Source organism: Trichechus manatus, unplaced genomic scaffold (assembly GCF_000243295.1).
Source record: "Trichechus manatus latirostris isolate Lorelei unplaced genomic scaffold, TriManLat1.0 scaffold00077, whole genome shotgun sequence".
NCBI classification, from domain to species: Eukaryota; Metazoa; Chordata; class Mammalia; order Sirenia; family Trichechidae; genus Trichechus; species Trichechus manatus.
The window spans coordinates 11,006,918-11,027,718 of NW_004444013.1; the positions used below are offsets into that span (position 1 = coordinate 11,006,918).

Sequence of the window (20,801 nt, forward strand, 5' to 3'; positions counted from 1 at the left end):
CGGCCCGGCTCCGGCCCTGGGCCCGGCTGTGGCCTCTCGGGCGTCTGCTCCCCGGCGGCGGCCTCTGCGCCCTGAGGGGACCTCCGGCGCCTGGAGGCCCGACTCTTGGTCTTCATGGCTGGGACGGGCTGCTTGAGGAGGTGGGTTCTGCGGGGAGGCTCTGGGAGCTGAAATGCAGAACACAGGCGCCAGCAGTCACTCACTATGGACACTCACGGTGGACACGGTGGACACTAGGGCAGTCAGCCCCCGTCACTCTCCTCTCTTCGCAGCCCAAAGACAGCTGAGCCCTGGGCGCACGGGGACCCAGGTCCTTCCCGTCACACACTAGCCCAGAGTTGACCCCACACTGACTCTCGGACCTTTCCCGTCCTGTGCCCCCTCTGCCCCTGGGTGGCGCCCACTGACCTCAGGGACCACCCTCTGGCCCCTGAGTGCCTCCTGGGCTCAGGTGACCCTGGCACTTGCTCTGATTAGCGGAGACGCACCCGGAGGACCTTCGCTGTGGCCAGCTGCTCGGCTGCTCCTGCATCTGCGGACAGCCAGCGAACTGGGAGCCACACTCCGGTCCTGGACATGACCCGCACAGCGACCCGATCCGCCGCGGGCACGGGGCAGATGTCGCAGGTCAGAGGTCGGCAGTAGCTGCGCAGCACCCCCCTTAGTCCTGCCACGTGGGTGGCCTCGGCGGGGCTCCGATCCAGGCGCCCCCACTCCGCCGCGACCCTCACCCCCGCCCGGACCCCCGCCCTCGGGTACCTGTGGATCCGCGGCTGCACGCGCCGGCTGCCCACGGGGGACAAGGACACGTCGCTTTAGCCGCCTCGGGCGGGGCGCGGACGCATGTAAATGAGCCGGAGGGGCGGGGAGAGGGCGGGCTGTCTGGTGTCCCCGGCAGCGCGGGGGGCGGGGGCCGGAGGCACCTGGCTTCCAGGGATCGCGCCCCCTCCCTGCCCCGCGCAGGGCCGCCCCCGCCGCCAGCCCGGCCGCTCGAGGGCGCGGAGTCCTGGCTGCCCCGAAGCGAGTGAGGCCGAGAAGCCCATTTAGTGGATGGGGAGCTCGAGGCTGCTCCTGGCCGGTGGGGCGGGGAAAGCCCCGGGACTGCACCTGGCTGCCGCACCTGGCTTTGGGGTGAAGACTCAGCGCGCGGAGCCAAAGTTCCAGGAGATTAATTCGTGGAAAAGCCATTTTGCAACCAGGCTAGTATCTTCAACAGGCTTGAAGAGCAATAGCTGAAGCTGCTTGGTTCTGATGGAAAACAAACCAAAGGGCAAGGCCACCACCACATCCTCACCTCCGATGTTTCCGGGGGACCCTGCAGCACCCAAAAGGCTGTGGACACAGAGACATCTAAGCTACCCTACCCCCACCACCCACCCGGGCTGTGCAGTGGGAGCCGGGTATCAGATGTGGGCGGCACCTCCTCTGAAGGACTGTGTCCAGGTTACTAGGAAATAATTGGTGATCCCCGAATCCCACCCTCAAGTAGTAGGTCTCCATGACGGGGCTCAAAATCTGCTCTGCCCACCCACTTGTTAGCTGTCCCCCTGGAGTCCGCCCCTGATTCATGGCAACTCTGTGCCCAAAGGTAACTAAATGCTGCCCAGTCCTGAGTGATCCGTAGGGTTTTCAACGGCTGGTTTTCTGAGATAGATCACCAGGTCCTTCTTCCTCGCCCATCTTAGTCTGGAATCTCTGCTGAAACCTATTCAGCATCATAGCAACATGTTACGCCTCCACCGACAGATGGGTGGTGGCTGTGCATGATGTGCACTGGCCCAGAATTAAACCCAGGTCTCCACATGGAAGGGGAGAATTCTACCACTGGGCTAACACTGCTTCATCTGCCACCCACCAGCTTTACTTAATCACTCTCTGCCTCAGTTTCCTCACCTTTTACAAGCGGGTTAAAGGACCGGCGGACCAGGTTGTGCACTAGGAGCGAGGTGGGCGCTGCCACCTCTGGGACACTTGAAGGAACTGTCCCACACTGTCACTCGCTGCCCCATCTCTAGCATCTCTGGACTGGGGTTGAGTCTTCCTTTCTCTACTCCCCAAGGGTTACACCCACGTTGGTGGGACCTGAGCAGGTGCCAGAAGCCACCCGTTGGGCCTTGGTTTGGTAGGAGGCTGTTACCTGGAGAGGTAACAGAAACGCCTCTTGGTGCTTGGAGCTCATTTGCGGCTGGGCCGGCCCAAGTGCTCAGAAATTAAAATGCTTCTGAAATCCATCGTAAGTGCAAAGGCTTCAGATTGCAGCTTCATTTTATAGCAGCATACACACTACCTGAAAGTTTCGTTTTTCAGTATTTGAACTAGCCTTCACGTTTTCGGGAGTGTGGGGAAGTTCAGGTCTTCCTGAAGAGGGGCCAATGCTTGCTACCTGGCGCCACTGGAAGGGCCAAGTCGCCCACACCCACCTCCACCCAGGGGGGAAAAGACACGGAATAAACGCAGCTACAGAGTTTATAAATATATAACTATATTTATCTTGAATATTAAATAGTTTTTAAATTACAAGCAATTTACTGAATCACACTATGCATCATATACAGTAAAAATTTTACAATTTAAAAATGTACACAATTTAAACTGAAAGTTCGTTAACTGGTGTATTGCCATGAGCCTCTGAAGGCTGTGGAAAAGGAGAACAGGAAAGCCTCGTAGGTGTGACTGCTCCGTGGGCCCTTGTCCGCAAACGTGCAAACGGGGTTGAGTGGTGGGTGTGTACACCACCAGTCCCCCATCGTGGTCCGCCTCCCGTGTGCAGACCCGAACAACTTACAACACAGCAGGTGTCCACACCACTCCTAGTCATCCTGACAGGCTGCTGGTAATACAATACTGTCAACACGTCTCTGGGACTTCATTTATATTTGAAGGAGAGTTTTCTTTTTTAATAGCCAAGACTTGAACCAACCCCATTACTACTTAGGAAGAGTGTTTTTGAGATGTGGATCTGAAATAACTGTGTACACCCATTCTTAAGTTAAGGCTACTTCTTGTAAGGCTAATATTTTCAAGTCCCCTGTAGCTAACACCAACATTTGGAATATAACACTTGATTCACTTCTGAATTTTCAAAGGACAGGCCGAGTGGTATAAAAGCAGGAGGCACCTCCCCACGGCCCAGGCCCTCAGAACTCAAATGCAATGACCATTAACCCTACAAATACCCCACAGGAAACAGTAACAAAGGAAAGAGGTTGTGAAAGGCGTTTTATGGCAGCAAGACATACAAAGACTTTTCACAGATAACCCATTTCTGTAGAAACAATCACCTGTACATCTAAAAATAGAATGGATGTTCTGTTTTCAATTCAGCACAAGCTGAGCTTCTTTCCACCCAAAGACGGACAGCTTCTTAGCCAGACACAGTCCACACTGCAGAAGGTTCTGGGGGCACTTTTTATACGTTTCTAATTCTAGCTTTATGACAGGGTCATTTGATAAAACAAATTAACATCTAGCTAGGGAGGAAATAAAGGTTAGATTATTTTTACTACAGGATTTAAAGCACATAAACTACTCCAAAGAAAGACTAATTAAAACCTGATAGATTCTGGATTTCTACCCAAAGGAGGGCAGATAATATGACTGTGGACCAGGTTAATATAAACTTCACCCACATCACAGAACAGAATCCCACTAACTTATTTTTGCCAAATAACTTGTTAGAACAAGCAAGTTTTGAAAACCCACTACTTGTAACCAACTTATTAAAAAACGGAATCAGAGAACAAAGCACATGCTGACACTTCGACAACGGGCTGAAAGTTTAAATCTACTTAATTAAATTCATTTCCTGTGTATTGCTTGAGATTTCAAATGAACATGTTAACTCACGTGTTTATTATAAATATAAAATCTTCCCTTTCATGCAATACCACAGTAAGATTTAATACACCAAATCCCTCCCCCCCAACTCAATGTATAAAATGCATTTTTTTGGCAATTAATTAGGAGAGCAATATAGACTTAAAAAAAAAACTTTTCACTGAAGCTGAAGTTCAAGACAGTGGCTGATTTGGTTTAAAAATATAAATTAAAATGGGAATGATGTTAAAATCTTCTTAATCATGGTGAAAATGCACAGCCCCAAAATATCAATACATTTATCCTGGGCTGACCAGATAAGAAGACTCTATATTCTATGGATCTGCTGGATTTTAATCATGAAACCCTTAAATCTATAATTAAAAAAAAAAAACACAAAACACTAGTGTAATCAGTCGCCTCTCATTTCTGTCCCAACCAAGACCGCAGGTAGTTAAGATGTAAAATCCAGGAAGCTCAAGAAGAGTCTCCAGTAAGAAGCTGGGAGTTAAGACAAGTTTGGCAAAGTTGTCCTCTGGTGTCCTGTTGACTGTTTCTTTCTGGTCCGCACACCACCAGGTCCCACTGTCTCTGTAACTCCTGCAATTCCGTGTCCACACCAGGCGGAGGTTGAAAGGGGCCTCATCTGCTCTGTGACTTCTTGCTCTGGGACTTCACTGTGAGTGTAAAGGATCAGTGGAGCAAGCCAGAGTTGGTCATAAAGGTCACGCTTTACCACACAAACGTGGGCCAAAATAAATCTCTGCATTGGGAACAAGTTCCCAGGCTCCCCTTATGTGGTGAGCCAGGGTTCAGGGAGGAGCTGGGGCAGCAGGACCCCCTCAGGTGAGGGGCCAGCGTGCGGCGCACAGACCCGAGAACCCATGGTACACTGCCTGCCATGGGAAGTGCCTCCCGTGAAGCAGCTAGCTAGCTCTTCATTACCAACACCTGACTCCTGCCAACATCACGAAGCTGCACTGGGAACGCTCTGGCCCCTTTCATACCAAAGGGAAAACTTGGCGCTTAATGCAGAAGGCCAGGGTCGAGGTGGGTGAGTCAGCAGTGGGGGGCACCCCAGAGCTGCAGACACCTGCTTGTCCCAGCTGGGGGATGTGCTGCTGTGAAGGCTATGTCCTTATCCCTTGCAGGATGTGGTGTCTCTCCCAGATTAAGACAAGACTGGCCTCACCTGGATGTACTTGGAGTTATTACAAGGGAGAAAGTCAGCTTGGGGATTATTTAAAAGTTCAAGTCAACAACATCTGAAGGGTACAAATAGAATGAATTCACACATCCTCAGCAGCCCGAGAACTCAGGAGAAGCTTCCTCTTGGAGTTCTCCACCTTTTTAAAGGAAGAGTCGCAAGCATTACAAGAACGTTCACAAGAACGCTGACGAGAAACAGGAATCTGGCCTTGGAAAAACAAGCAGAAGACTCAAGCTCTGAGGGGAGGAGGCCGCACTCTGTCTGCCACTCGGCTCACCTACCCGCCCGATGATGCAGTGAGAGGAACCCCGCTTGGCTCCCCAGGAGAGCAGAGTTCTGGGTGCACTACCTGTCCTTTTTAACCAACAGGCTTTTAGAAATGTGGGGTGAGGTGTAGAAGCACACGGAGAGGCCTCGTTTGCTGCAGGGGACCATCTTGTACACAGAAATGTGTTTGATTCAATCAACACAACAGAGTAGTGTTTTCTGACTCATCAAAAATATTTCCTACAAGAACATAAAACGGTAACGTTTGGAATCATTTACCGTTTATGAAAGAGTACCACGTGTGCAGTCTCAGCGATTGTAACGACAGCGTAACACTCAGAATATTAAGCTTTATAAGTACCATGCAGAGCAAACAGACGACAGAACAGAAAAAAATCAAACTGGTGGGTGGCACCAGCTTGACCCGCCTTATTTTCCTTGAATAATTTAAGGTTCTGTACAGTATCGGGGACTCGTAGAACAGTTGCCCACAGTGCAATGACAGCAATCAGTGATTTCTTCAAAAGTAATAAATATGGCTCATGACGACCGCTCCCACGCATGCATCCTCAGTGGCGCAAGGAGCACCTGCGTGCATGGCACAGGTGCAGATGCAAACAGGACACATGACACGGGAGAGGACACAACCTGCCACGCTCAGTTCTGTGCACACAGAGCCGCTCGAGATGGCGGCACAGGTGGTGACGGAGCGCTCCTGTGTAGCAGCCACTGCAGGTATGGCCCCGGGCGCCAGCACGTTGCCTGGGCTCCCTGCTCCTTGCTGCTCCTCCTGGGCCTGCAGTCCCCACCCTGCCGCTGCCTCTCTTTCCACCGCCTGGTTCTTTCTCAAAGCCTCGTCTCAGCACAAGTGGAGTGGACGTCCGTGCTCGGGCTGGCAGCGCAGGGACACAGCTCTGGGGCACAGCCTCGGCCCGAGGAGGGTGTCGGCACCCACTTAATCCTTCTCTCCATCTTCGCTGCTTCCTGTTTAGGAGAGAGGAAGCACACGACAGAGCTGTGACAGGGCTTTTTAAAACAATCGTCACAGACAATAATGGTTTGGGTAATATCTAACCCGCGGTGCAGGAAAGGAAAAGGAGCCAGTGTTTGGATATCCAACACCTGCCCAAGCCGCACTTTTTCTTCCTTCAAAAGTAACACCTGCCAGACGCTCCTATCCAAACACATGTTTTAACTCACACGTCCACTCAGCCTCAGCGCTCAGGGCCCCCAAGAAAAGCAAGCCTGACCTCTAAACATTGGCCTCTCTGACAGATCATTAGGTAATGGGCATTATCTAATCTGCACAAATACAAGAGAGTACAAACACAAATGAAAGCTCTTTAGAGTTCATATTTATAACCTGACCCGTACACTTCAAATTAAAAAAGTACACCTGTTAACACTTATCTTTCCATCTAGTTATGGGGAAAAAAAGGGTCCATATGCTGAGATAATACAACTTCAAATGTGCCCCTGCCTATTAAATGCCACCCAGCACCTTGTGGTATCTCCCGGAGACCAAGACTAATGGCAAAACCAATACTCCTGGGGGAAGAGCCAAGACTGTGTGGGCTCCATCCCAGAATCACAAGTCAAGTGTTCTGAAGAGCAAGACCTTTGGAAGAGCTGCTTCTCTGTAGGGGAAAGAAGCAGAAGCAGAGAGGTGGGGGCAGGAGAGGACAGGTGCTAGGGAGGAGCTGCAGAACAAAGGGACAAGGGAAGAAAGGGGAGGCACCCGGGGTGATTTCCAGTCACCCTCACGCCTGCCCCAGCCTCGGTCACCCACCTGAGCAGGGCACAGCCAGCGCTGCCCCTGCCACGGCAATGAGCTCGTGGGTGCCCCAGGCCTTGAAGTGGACAGCGTGCTGGGGAGGACAGTGTGAAGACAGCTGCGTGCTTTAAAGGACATTTTATAATGTACTCAGCAGACAGCAAGCTATGACGGGTCAGCACGCACTGCATGGGAATGGGGACCCTCCCTCAGCTGAGACCACCCACACACACTTGCCCCTCACCTCCTTGCTCCATGTCCGAGTCTGTGAGGTGAGTGAGGGAAAAGCTTGCAATGCTGGCAGGGGAGATGGAGAACCTGGAATACGGCGCCGTGTGGGGCCAGCTCTGCTCCAGGCTCCGGGGCGGTGGTGGAGGAGAGAAGTACTTGGACGTCTGCAGAGAAGGCCTGGAACCAAGAAGGTTACTCGCTGTCTTGGACATAAAAGGGTCCAGGGAGAAGTCATCATCCCATTCGAAGCCTCCGCCTAAAAACGACAGATAAGAAGAAACCCTCCTTTTATCATCTCTCTGGATTGAGGAAGGAGAAGAGAGCTGGACAGAGGTGTGCTCTGCAGGCCGGACTCGCTGAGGGACGGGGGCTGTGTCTGCAGAACTGGCCCTCCCCTACTGACACAGGGCCTTTTAGAGAAGAGGCCAAGCTGCCCTCAGAACAAGCTGACATTATTCACAAAGCACTCTTTCCCGGCTTCTTTTTAAACTTGTCATGAAGTGAAATACCTTCTTCATCGGTTGAACTTTCTGAGTTGATGCACCTGCTCAGGTAGGGAGAGCCTGCGGAAGGTGCCGGGCTGCTCAACTCGGGGCTGTGCGCTGCTCCTCCACCGGGCCCCAGCTCCTTGGTTGGGGTCTCCTGAAAGCCCAACAGAAACTCCTGTCAGCAAACGTCTGCTTGCAGGTAGCACCAGGGTACCCGCCCCCCGAGCCCGGCAGCGCCTTTGACTGCTCAGTGATGAGGGATGGTGGTAAAACAAACAGTGGTTCCAGGCCAGGGTCAGGTGGATTGAGAACACAGGACCCTCCCTCCCTCGGAGGGCAGCTCTGGAACCTGGGCAGATGCAGGAAGCAGCTCTCTGAGGGCTCTTGAAAAGCAAAGAGCAGCCAGCAGTTGGGGAAGAAGACTGAGATTCAAAGCACCACCACACCTTGGAGAGTATGCCACTTGTTCCTCCAATATCCCCTGGCTTGGCCTCAACACAGCCTGAAAGCCAATGCAGACACCAGGACAGACAGGAAGGGGGTTTTCTGACGCTCAGAGAGAGTGGAGGAAATTCCAGTAGATTTTTTTTCTCTCCATTCTCTCACTCCCAGCCCCAAGTAACCCCACGGTAGAAGTGTTGGCAACACAGTGCCAGCAACTGCGCGACAGGGGCCTAAATTCTAAGGGAGGGGAGCCGTCCTCTCCAGCTGGAGGAGTTGTGATCCCAGGAGAGTGAGGAGAGCCCCGTCGCTTGGTACGGGGCAGGGGCACAGGTGCAGGAAGTGTGTGGCAGAGTATGGTAATCGAAGCCCCACCTCTCTGGCTGGAGGACCAAAGAGGGGAGACTCGAGGAATCAGAAAGCACAGGGACATAGGGGAGAGGGAAGAGCTCAGGAAAGCAACCCCGTAAGACTGTTACGCCTGAGCAGCGCGTGGTAGATTTGACCGTAAACCACACACACCAAGGCTTTGAGAACTGAACGACCCGGTGGATCGCTGCCCAAGCTCCAGTCTGGCCCCTGGTGGCACACGCATGGGACAGATTCAAATAGCACAGCAAAGGCCTTGAAAATGAAACTAATATTGAAACCATAACCCACAGAAGGCTGGTTAGAACTTGTGCCTAAATTCACCTGGAACAATGCTTGCTAAAACAAAAATATCAACATTCTCTGTATACACAACATACAGAGTTGCATAAGACAATATGAAGATACAATCTAAAATTACTCAGCATACAAAGAACCAGGAAAACCTCAACTCAAATACAGGAAAAGACAATCAATAGTTGCCAATGCCAAGATGACACTAATATTGAAATTATCTAAAAAATATACTATATTATAAAAACATTCCAACAAGTAAGGACAAACACTCTTGAAAGATATGGGAATACAGAAAGTTTCAGAAAAGGAGAGATAACAAGAAAAATCAAATAAAAATTTCAGAATAGAAAAATACAACAACCAATATAACACTCACTGGATGAGTTCAATAGCATGACAGAGATGACAGAGGAAAGAATCAGTGAACTTGAAGATACATCAATTGAAATTATTCAGTCTGAACAACAACGAGAACAAAGATGGCGGGGCAGGGAGGAAAAGAGCCTCAGAATCTGTGGGACAACACTAAAAGGTCTAACATTGGAGTTGCAGAGGAGAAGAGACAGGATGGTGTAGAAAAAACTATTTGAAGAAATAATGACAGAAAACTTCTGAAATTTGGTGAAAGACATAAAGCTACAGATTGAAGAAACTCAGCAAACTCGAACTGGGATAAACTCAAAGAAATCCATGTCAGACACATCACAATGGAAGTGCTGAAACCTAAAACTACCAAAAACCAGTTGCCGTCAAGTCAGTTCTGACTCATGGCAACCCCATGCGTGTCAGAGTAAAACTGTGCTCCATAGGGTTTTCAATGGCTGATTTTTCAGAAGTAGACCACTAGACCTTTTTCCGAGGTGCCTCTGGGTGGACTCAAACGTTCAGCCTTTCAGTTAGCAGTCAAGCATGTTCACTGTTTGCACCACCCAGGGACTCCATGGTACTCCTACAGCCAAACATATATATATATATTACTTTTGCAGTTTAAGGGAAAGTTTACAATTGAAGTTCGTCTCTCATACAAAAATTTATACATACATTGTTATGTGACCTTAACTGCTCTCCCTATACTGTGACAGCACACTCATCTTTTCCACCTGATTTCCCGTGTCCATTCAACCAGCTCCTGACCCTCTCTGCCTTCTCATCTCACCTCTGGACAGGAGCTGCCCATTTAGTCTCATGTACCTACTTGAGCTAAGAAGCATTCTCTTCACGAGTATCATTTTATGTCCCACAGTCCAGTCCAATCTTTGTCTGAATAGCTGGCCTTGGGAATTGTTTTAGTTCTGGGCTGACAGAGTCCAGGGGCCATGCTTTCTGGGGTTCCTCCAGTCTCAGTCAGACCATTAAGTCTGGTCTTTTTACTAGAATTTGAGTTCTGCATCCCACCCTTCCCCCGCTCCATCAGGGACTCTCTGTTGTGTTCCCTGTCAGGACGGTCATTGGTGGTAGCCGGGTACCATCTAGTTCTTCTGGTCTCAGTCCTACAGCCAAACATATTAATTAAGTATATTAAATGCAAACGGTCTACATATACCAATTAAAAGACAGAGATTTTCAGAATGGATAAAAAAACTCATTACCCAACTATATGCTATCTACAAGAAACTCAAATCAAATATAACAAAAGAGGTAAGTTAAAAGTATAAGGGTGAAAAAAGATACACCACACAAATATCAATCAAGAGAAAGCTTGAGTAGCTATATGAAAATCAGACAAAGGAATAAAGAAGGATATTACATAATATAAAAAGGTAATTCACTAAGAAGATATAATAATCCTAAGTATGTATACACCTAACAACAGAGCTTCAAAATACATAAAGCAAAAACTGACAGAAATGAAAGGAGAAATAGAAAAATCCATAATTATAGTTGGAGACTTCAGCATTCCTCTCTCAGAAAAATAGAATAAGTAGATAGAAAAACAGGGTCAATAAAAAAGAGGAAGACCCTCAACAAGATGGACTGACACAGTGGCTGCAACAATGGGCTCAAGCATAACGATTGTGAGCATGGCACAGGACCGGGCAGTGTTTTGTTCTGTGGTGCATAGGGTCGTTATGAGTTGGAACCCACTTGACGGCACCTAAGAACAAAAACCTAACAGTTAAAATACTGCATATAAAGTGAAATTTACAGCATTAAATGGTAATATTAGAAAAGAAAAAAGGACTCAAATCTTAAACTTTCACCTTAAGAATCTAGAAAAAAAGAGCAAAATAAACCAAAAGCAAGCAGAAGGAATAACATAATAAAGATAATAAAACTGAAAAGAAAATAATTTTTTAAAAAATCCACAAAATCAAAAGAGAGTCTTCGAAAAGATCAATAAAATTGATAAACCTATAGCAAATCTGACAAAGAAAAAAAAGAGAAAAGGCAAAAATAACCAATATTAGGAATAAAAGAGGGGATAATACTACAGATTCCAGAGACATTAAAAGGACAATAAAGTGGTCCCAACCACCTGGAGTAAAGGAGAATGAAGAACACCAAGGACACAAGGAAAGTATTAGCCCAAGAGACAGAAAGGGCCACATAGACCAGAGACTTCATCAGCCTGAGACCAGAAGAACTGGATGGTGCCCAGCTACCACCAATGACTGCCCTGACAGGGAACACAACAGAGTCCCAGATGGAGCAGGAGAAAAGTAGGGTGCAGAACTCAAATTCTAGTACAAAGACCAGACTTAATGGTCTGACTGAGACTGGAGGAACTGCAGAAAGCATGGCCCCTGGACTCTCTGTCAACCCAGAACTAAAACCATTCCCAGTGCCATCTCTTCAGACAAAGATTAGACCGGACTATGGGACATAAATGGGAAATCAGGGATGGAAAGGAGGAGTGTGCTGTCACAGTATAGGGAGAGCAATTAGGGCCACATAACAATGTATGTATAACTTTTTGTATCAGACTAACTTAAACTGTAAACTTTCACTTAAAGTACAATAAAAGAAAAAAAGGACAGTAAAAGAATACTACAAACAACTCTTAAGCACATAAATTTGACAACTTAGATGAAATGGACAAATTCCTCAAAACCACAAATCATCAAAGCTCATCCAAGATGAAATAGATAATCTGAATAATCCTATAACTATTAAAGAAATTAAATTTGTAATCCAGTATCTTCTGTAAAATAAATCCCCAGGCTCAGATGCTATCATTGGCAAATCCTACCAAACATTTTAAGAAATTTAAAAAAAAAACAAAACCCAAATCTACACAATCTCTTCCAGAAACTTTAAGAGGAAGTACTTCCCAAGTCATTTTATGAGAACAGCATTACCGATACCAAAACAAGACAAAGACAGTTTCCCCCAAAACAGACCGATATACCTCATGAACATAGACACAAATATCCTCAACAATCTACTAGGTAAATCAAATCCAACAATATATAAAAAGAACAAAACTCTACAATCAAGTGGGCTTTATTTCAGGAAGGCATCCTTTGGGACACAGAAGCTCTGCCTTAGGAACCCTCCTAGACCTTGCCTGATGCATCTCTTCATTTATATTCTCTTTTGCTATGATAAAGCTGTTAACTGTAGATATAGCACTTCCGTGACTCATTCTAGTGAATTATCGAACCCAAAGGAGTAGTGGGAGCCAGCAGGTCAGAAAGTGAAGAAGCCCAGGGGGGGACTCCTGAGCTTGCAGCTGGCATCCTGAAGGGCTACTGGGAAAACCTGGATCTGAAGCCAGCAGGTCAGAAGTGAAGGTGTCATGTGGCCTATTTGGCAGTCTGAGGGACGGTATCCTTTTAATGTGTGAGGTCTGAGCTAGCTCCGAGTGGTCATGATCAGAGAGAGAAGCGCTGCATGGGTGGTGGGGGTCAGAACTGAACACAAAGAAGTGGGAAAGTGGAGATTTGTTATAACTTCATGGTTGAGGGCAGAATAGCAGGATTCTGAGATTTTCCTACTTTACACAGGTACATCCATACCATGGAATACCGCTCAGTAATAAAAAGGAATGAACTATTGATACACGTAACAATTTGGATGAATCTCAAAGGGATTATGCTGAACAAAAGAAGCCCTTGTCAAAAGGTTACGTGCTACATGATTCCGTTTATGTAGCATTCTTGCAAAGGCAAAAACCACAGTGACTGAGAACAGATCATGGCCGCAGGAATTAGGTATGAGGGGTGGGTGTGACTACAAGGGGGCACAAGATAGTTTTCTGGGGTGATGGGAGTATCTGTATCACGATTGCGGTGGTGGTTACACAAATGTAGCACCAAAACAAGGTCAATATTACTATATGTTAATTTAAAAAGCAGGAAAAAAATTAAAAACCCAAATGGTGAAAATGCCTGTTCAACAGAGGAATGAATAAACAAAATGAAATACAGCCACACATGGAATGCTACTCAGCCACGCAAACACGAAACATGACGAACCCCAAATGCATTACGCCAACTGAAAGATGCCAGACATGTAAGATTACATACTGCATGATCCCACCACTATTTCAGAATCAATTCTAGAAAAGGAAAAACTAGAGTGAGAGAAGGTAGATCAATGGTTGCCAGGGGAGGGGACCGATGACAAAGGAGCTGAGAGAATCTGGGCTGATGGAACTGCATCATGATTGTGGTGGTGGCAACACACTGGACATCTGCAACAATTCATCAAATTGTGTATTTTAAAGGGGCAAAGTTTACTGTATTTTTATTTCCATAAAGCTGACTTACAAATGGCACGTGGATTATATGGGCCTAAGGATTACGCGGAGGCCAGGGGCGGGGCAGGGCCGGGGAGCTGTGGGGTGGGGACAGGTGTGGGGTGAACCTTTCACGTCTTCCTTTCTGGAGTTACTGTTGTTTTTTAAGTGGTAAGCCATTTATAGGTATATTTAGTTTTTTTCAGTATTTTTTATATTCTTCAAATTGGAAAAAAAAAACAAAACTTCCCCAATAAAGTGTTTTTGTCTTACACTATTTTCTTTTCTTTTAGGAAAATGTCCTCTCTAAGCCAAAGTGAACTAAAGAAGACAAACAACAAAAAGCACAGCACACAGGCCCAGGAGGAGGCTCCCACTCTTTCACGCATCTGAGCCCAGGAAGGCCCATTCCTTCCACGCTCAGGAGGGCCTCCCTGCTCTAGACTGTGACCTGCGCTGGCTTTATGAGGCGCTGTGTCCTGCCCTACTCAGATAATGAGCTCGGCTCTGCTCAAAGGGACTGAGCTCAATGTTCGTTGGTACGGTGACCACCTGGTCACGCTGGAGAGCAACGATGTGTTATGTTAATTGCAAGCCAGCGTCATCATCACCGTGTTTGCCTTCAGAACACTGTGCATCCAGGAAAGACAATGCCAGTGCTCAGAGTCAAACCCTGCACCAGGCTCCGACTTCATGGCTGGGTGCAGCGGTGCGGCTCACAGTGAAAAGCGTGGCCCAAGTCGGAGAGACCTGGGGCCGGGCCTGCTCCACCACTTACTAGGGGATGTGCCACTGGGCAAGGTGCCAACCCCTATGAGGATGATGACAATCACCACTGTAATGTGACCCTGCGTACAAAGTGCCAGCACAGCCCCAGGCATGTGGCAGGCCGCTTAGTCACGGGGAGCCACGACTGCGTGGGCACACGGCTGCGCATGCAGTAAGTGCGCCGAACTCACTAATACGGAATAACCAATGTGCAATGATTCCAAACCCATGAACGCCCATTTAAAACTCTGGAGCTAAGACACTTAAAATATTTTAAAACTAAACTAACCAGCTCATTAAGTTATAGAATAAGAGCAGAAGGATTATCAATCATTAGCTTGAAACAGTTCAGAGTTCTTACTACAAGGCAAATTGCAGAAGACACGTAAGAAAACGAATTCTAGGACATCTAGAAAGATGTGCAGGATTTTCTTCTGGCCTCAGCCCACTTTCCAGCTTTCTCTACGGCACCAATCCCCTTCTCAAAGCCCCCCATCTATTAAATATGTCTTACATTTGCTTTCTGTGCCTTTCCTCCTGGGCCCTTTCTTCAGTCGTATCTTGGGCAATTCCATCCTGTCTTCTAAAGTCAGTAAATACAGCACCCTTCATAAAGCTGCAGATGAGCTGAGCCCCTGGGGAACCCTGGGAGCTGCATCCACCCCATTACCCCAGCCACACCTGGAGACTTCCGGACAAGCGGGCCGTGTCTTCCTTGGCCCCGAGCTCTGCCCCCACCACTCATGGAGCAGTTTCTATTTCTTTCCCACTGATAAACTGCCCCTATCCATGGGGAGGAAACCCTGGTGGCGCAGTGGTGAAGAGGTACGGCTGCTGACCAAAAGGTCGGCAGTTCAAATCCGCCAGGTGCTCCTTGGAAACTCTATGGGGCAGTTCCACCTGGTGCTATACGGTTGCTATGAATCGGAATTGACTCAAAGGCAACAGGTTTTTTTTTTTTTCTGTAAATCCATGGGGAAGTGTGCCTACAATTTAAGTTCACAGAGATGGAAAGGAAAGGGAGGTTTGAATTTGGATGTATGGTAACAAAACACCAAACCTGGGGCTATGATCTCTCCTCCTTTCCACTCATAGTAGCGGCATTATTACTATATAGGTTCCCTTAGCTCAAAGGGTCTTCAGTCTGGACGTGTGTAAGAACCACCCGGCAATCAGAAGAAATGCAGATTCTTGGCCCCTCGGAGCCAGAGTCAGTCAGGGTGACCCCGAATCTACTTTTTTAAAAAAATACCCACTTACCTCTCTCCCTACTCCTAGTGCACACTGTAGTTCAAATGGGGGTGGATTAATTTTTTATTTTTGAGAAACAGAAAACAGAAGTAAACAGAAAACAAAAGTGAACAGAACACAGAGGAACAACAAAGCATAAAGTGATGGTCAACGGAAAGGAACGACCCAGCCCCCAAGGGACCTGCCGCAGAGTGTGGACTGCTCAAGTCTGAGGAAGTACAGCCCGAGGGGTGATGCCAGAGGCTGAGATGATGAGGCCTGGGCTCCAAGAAACAAAATAAAGGGCAGGCAAGCAACTTCAAGGAGACGACTGCCAGGACTTCTGGAATGCGGGGGGGATCCCATTCAGATGTGCCCTACAACGGAGCTCTATTTACAGTCCTAGGCTAACTCAAGAAGCAAATTCAAGAGCTACAGAGACTGGTAAGCAAAGGGCATTAAAGAAAAGGAATGCTTCGATTATGAGCTGCTACATTTTTAAAGGAACTGAAGAGTGCACACTAAGCCATCAGCTGAAGCAGGAACGACGAGGGGATGGAGGTGGGGACAATGAGGGGACGGGGTAGAGCAGAAGGACCACAGGCCACCTGCTGCCCTGTTACACCCTCCGCTCTCCTTACAGCTGCCGGATAAGGGGTCCTTGGCACTGGAGGACTATGAAGACTCGCCGCACTATATCCTGATCACTGGTAGGGCGTCATTCACTTGATCAATAGTATTTATTTATACTTAGCACCTACTATGTGCCAAGGAGGAGTCCCTAGGTGGTGCAAACGGTTAACTGCTTGCCTACCGAGAGTTAGCAGTGAGAATCCACCCAGAGGTGCCTCGGAAGAAAGACCTGGCGATCTGCTTCTGTAAAGATTAAAGCCACTGAAAACTCTAGGGAGCACAGTTTTACTTTGACACACGTGGGGTCGCCATGAGTTGGAATCAACTGGTTTTTGTTTTTAATGTGCCAGAAACTATTATAGGTCTCCCCTACATGCTGGGCCAGCTGACAAATTTATGTGACCTATTCAGCAGTCAAGAGCAGAGTTCTGTGATTCTCCACTTCAGCAAAATGTACTTATTGGGCACCTGCTGCATACCAAACACGGTAGAGGGGTAGGGGAGCAAGTGAGTAAATCCTGGGCCTCTTCTGGGGGGCATACCCTATACAAGCCCTCTCACTCCTGGGAGCCAGAGCACTGCAGTATGCTGCTTTGTACTAATATGAGCTTACCTATTTACCTGGACTGGGCACTGCTGCCCATTCTCAGGTTATAAAAATGTGGTCTGTACAGGGTGACTGATGTTAGCAGAACTATCAGGAGATCCAGGAAGGGCATCCAGGTAGTCTCCCTCCCTTAATTCAATATGAATTCCCTGTGCAAACTACATTTCTGCATAGTCTTAGAGCTGCAACTAACCCAAAATTAAATTTTTTTAAAGTAATCATAAAACTATCTGTTGCCTCACAATGGCAATTAGAACAGACCACACTTAAAATTTGTAAACACGTTCTGGGATTCTCTGCATGGCATTTAGGGAGAACAGATACCTGATCAAACAGATAGACAGTAACATCGTCGAAGAACGTCACTGCCTTCTTCTCCTTTCTCCAGGCATCGGGTAGCTGGTCCATGGAGACAGGAGCCGACGGTTTCAGCAAGCTCCGCAGGCGTCTGCCGTCCTCGCTGTTGCTGAGGATCACAGGCACGGGGTGCTCCACCTCACCCTCTGACTCGGAGCTGAGACTGTGGAGGCTGAACGCCCTCAGGTCGTCATCGGAGTCATCGCTATCCCCGTCTTCCTCATCGGCATCAACGCCGTCCTCGGAAAGGTCGAGCATTCCTGAAACCCCGAGCTTCCCCAAGTACTTCCCTTCGATATCTGGCTCCTTCAGCTTGGGGCCCTCAGAGTGGCCAGACAAGGACTTGTCTATCGCCCGGTCTGCTGGGCCGCCAGAGAGAAGGGTGGAACTTGTGTACGCAAGGAGTTCGTTCGTGTTGGTTCCGGTGGAAGTGAGGGTGCAGGGGTGGTCTTCCTGTGTCTCAAAGTCGTCACTGCTGCAAAGTTCTGAATTCAATAAACTCAAGGGGCTGCCAGCCTCATCTTCAGGGGGAGGCATCTGACTGGAAACATGAGTCTGCACTGGCTCCAACAGACCTCTCAATTCCAGGGAACTGGAATTCTGCAAAGCCAGCAGGCAGCTGGGATCGGGCTGGCTCTTGTTGGTTTCCAGGCAACTGTCCTTGGCACCAACACTGTGCTCTGAGGGGACGGGCTCAGGAAGGGACATTGAGGCTGGCAATGATGTTCCAGGGACCTCCTCGGACTTCTTCTCAGGCTCGGACTCGTTATCTGAGAAGTAGGCCGAGTCGCGATATGAACTCTGAGAGCTGGGCGCCGGGGTTTGTGTGGTCACCAGGGTTTGTGTGGTGGTCATCTCTGCACCTCGGTGGCCATCAGCTGCATCAGAGATGACGATGACGGGGTTGGGAGGCAAACCTCTATGATCGCCATCGCCCGCTGCAGCGGTGTCTGTGTCTGAGGCACTGTCAGGAGCAGGGTGCAAAGTCCACTCAGGAGACTCCAGATTTTCGGTTTCATAGCCGCTGTCTGCAGGCTTATCAGGGGGCAGGAGTTTCTGAGGTGCGTGAGAGCCCAGAGAGTCTAAAACCTCACGCACATCCATGGAATCCAAGGAGTCCGGGGTTTCCACAGACTGTTCTGACATCGGTATGGGTGTGGATAAACTGTCTTCTAAAAGGCTGTCCTGGCTAGTCGAGTCCGAGGACAGGGCGGACACCAAGCCCACTTCTTTTGGAACATCTTTGTAATTCAGCTCATTTAAAGTCTCCACGACTTCCAAATTCTTCTCTAGCAAACTACCGCTATGGTGGTCTTCCGGAAGTGGTTGGTTTTTTAAGTTCTGTCTCAATTCTGGGAGACTACTCCCTATGCCTACGCTACTCGCAAAGGTATCATCAAGACCTACCGAGTCATTTTTGGTCAGTCTCAAGGCCTCCTCACTTTGGTGAGTCAAGTCCTGGGGCCCATCACTAACGCTCTGTGTTCTGGCATCAGTCGAAAGAATTTCAACAGGGACAGTCAGAGAGTCTGGATTTACTTCTTGGCAGAGACAATCTTCATGGACACTGACATTTAAGCACGTGGGCTTGGTTTCTCCCTGCCTCAGGAACACATCTGGAGGTACACTGTTGGGTGTCTCTTCTGTTTCAAGTGAGGTAGAGGGTACCTGCACTTCCGGAGGAGATGGCAATGAGACGTCCAAACTGTTGCCTGTAAGCTCGACTCCCAGATCTCTACCCTTTGCCTTGACATTTTCCTGTAACAGAGGAAAGCCTGGTTGAATTTCAGCAAACATAAGCTCAGTATCTAAGGAGTTTCTGCATGAAGTTTCTAATATGGTTTCTGTAAAACCAGCATTTTTAAGCTCTGTTTGAAGATCATTTATATGTTCTTTGCTAGACAATGAGTCTTTTAGTAAGTTTTTCTCTTTAAGAAATAAAAAGTTTTCTGACAATTCTTGAACATTCAGTGAATCAAAATTATCTTGGTGCATAAGGTTTTCTGATAAGCAAAGAGGCTCACAGTCAAAAAGCTTACAGGGATTTTCTTTCTCAAAATGGCAAGGAATTATGGGCTCTCTGGGCTCATCCAAACTTGAACTTAAAGTGGCTGGCTTGAAATCAGCCTGAACCCCATTTAGTTCCATTACGTCAAATATTTTTTGGTGACCGGGCAGATCCTCTGATTTGTCAAGATCATTAAATATATTGTTGAAAGGGCTCTCGGGGCCACTAGTGACATGCAGATCCTCAGGTATGCTAGAATCCTTTGGGTCTGTACTGGTTTGGAAGAAATCCTCCTCTGTGCTGGACTCCTCAAACTCAACATTCCTGAGGGTCACAAACTGGGACGCTTCATCACTCATCCTCTCAGGATGAGCCGCCATTTCAGTTGTAAGCAGTGCCATTGGGCAGTCAAGCTCTGAGTTGCTGCCACCTTTTTCTTCTAACTGAATATAGTAGTCACTTCCCACAGAAAGGTTGTGGGCATCAAACACAGGGACCACCCCTGGGGCCCCGAGCGGGACCTCCTGGGCACTTTCGTCTTGCTTGCCAGGCCCGGGGTCTGAGAGTGAGCTCTCAAAAACCTCCACCGGGAAGAAGATGCTGGTGTACGACAAGGCTTCGTCCGGGTTGACCCGGCTGCGCTCGTCAAAATGATCGTGCTTCGCCGCCTCCCAGACGTACTCGAAGCTGAGTCCCTGGCTCGTTTCAGTCACTGTGAGGATTTCTTCCATTTCACGACCAAGCCGGTCCCTGGTAAAATGGTCGAGAATTGGGAATGCAGCATTATTTGAAGTGTCCCGGCTATTCGTATTTGGTTTAAGTGCATTCCACTGCTGTTCAAAGTCGACCTCGGAGTCCCTCTGGCTTTGCATCCGCAGGTAAGTCAGCAGTCTGTGGACATCTTCCGCTGCTGGCCTCTTGTCTGGTGACAGCCAACAGAACTGCAAAATTTCATACCTGAGCGACACATGGAAGGGAGTTAACGCACTTACAATAAATTGTTTTAAAATAAGTCGTTACAATAACCCCTAAGCTAACTCAACACCTCAAAGTTTCTACCCCTTAATCACTGCCAATCACATCAGAGTTCAGTTTATTGTGCTATCATCGTGAAAGAGGAAATGAAGAAATGTAAAATTTGGTCCATTAATTTTTTGTGTTTTTAACTGAAATTTTTTCGCCCATCATTTTTGTTCTCTGGCGTTTCTCTAATGGCTTCTCCACTGAATTTGGATAATTTTAACGTGTTCTCCTCTTAAAACAATTGCCTTAGGTTTTCTGTTGAGTAAAGAATGCACTTGTCTTACAATTTTAGATTTACTGACACTTTGTTTTTAGAGAGCTCACATAGACAAAGGCTGTCTCTAACTATTCCCATTACCAGTAACACCACAGTCTTAGCAGCACATGGTTTACTTTGATCATAAAAGGAGCTGAATGCGGACGGAAAAGAGTAGAGAATGAAATCCAAAGGAAAAAGGCAACTAGGAGCTGGGTCACTGAAGGGTTGGCTGAGGATGACCAACATCAAACTGTAGCCGTAAGCAGAAGGGAAGACAAAGACACTCCAAAACATTAAATCTATAGAGTATATATTGAGTTATTCTAGGAGAAATAAAATTCT

At 47.9% G+C, this 20,801-nt stretch overlaps 1 protein-coding gene across 1 annotated transcript in view; it reads right to left on the reverse strand.

The window, feature by feature from the left end:
- Positions 1-4,166: 4,166 nt before the first annotated feature.
- LMTK2 (lemur tyrosine kinase 2) overlaps positions 4,167-20,801 on the reverse strand; it is a 109,628-nt gene continuing 92,993 nt past the window's right edge. The window contains exons 11-14 of the mRNA XM_023735340.1: positions 17,137-20,134; positions 7,808-7,940; positions 7,312-7,554; positions 4,167-6,277 (exon numbers count right to left, since the gene is read on the reverse strand). Coding sequence (XP_023591108.1) covers positions 6,249-6,277; positions 7,312-7,554; positions 7,808-7,940; positions 17,137-20,134 — 3,403 coding nt within the window. The 3' untranslated portion in view covers positions 4,167-6,248. The remainder of the gene's footprint in view (positions 6,278-7,311; positions 7,555-7,807; positions 7,941-17,136; positions 20,135-20,801) is intronic.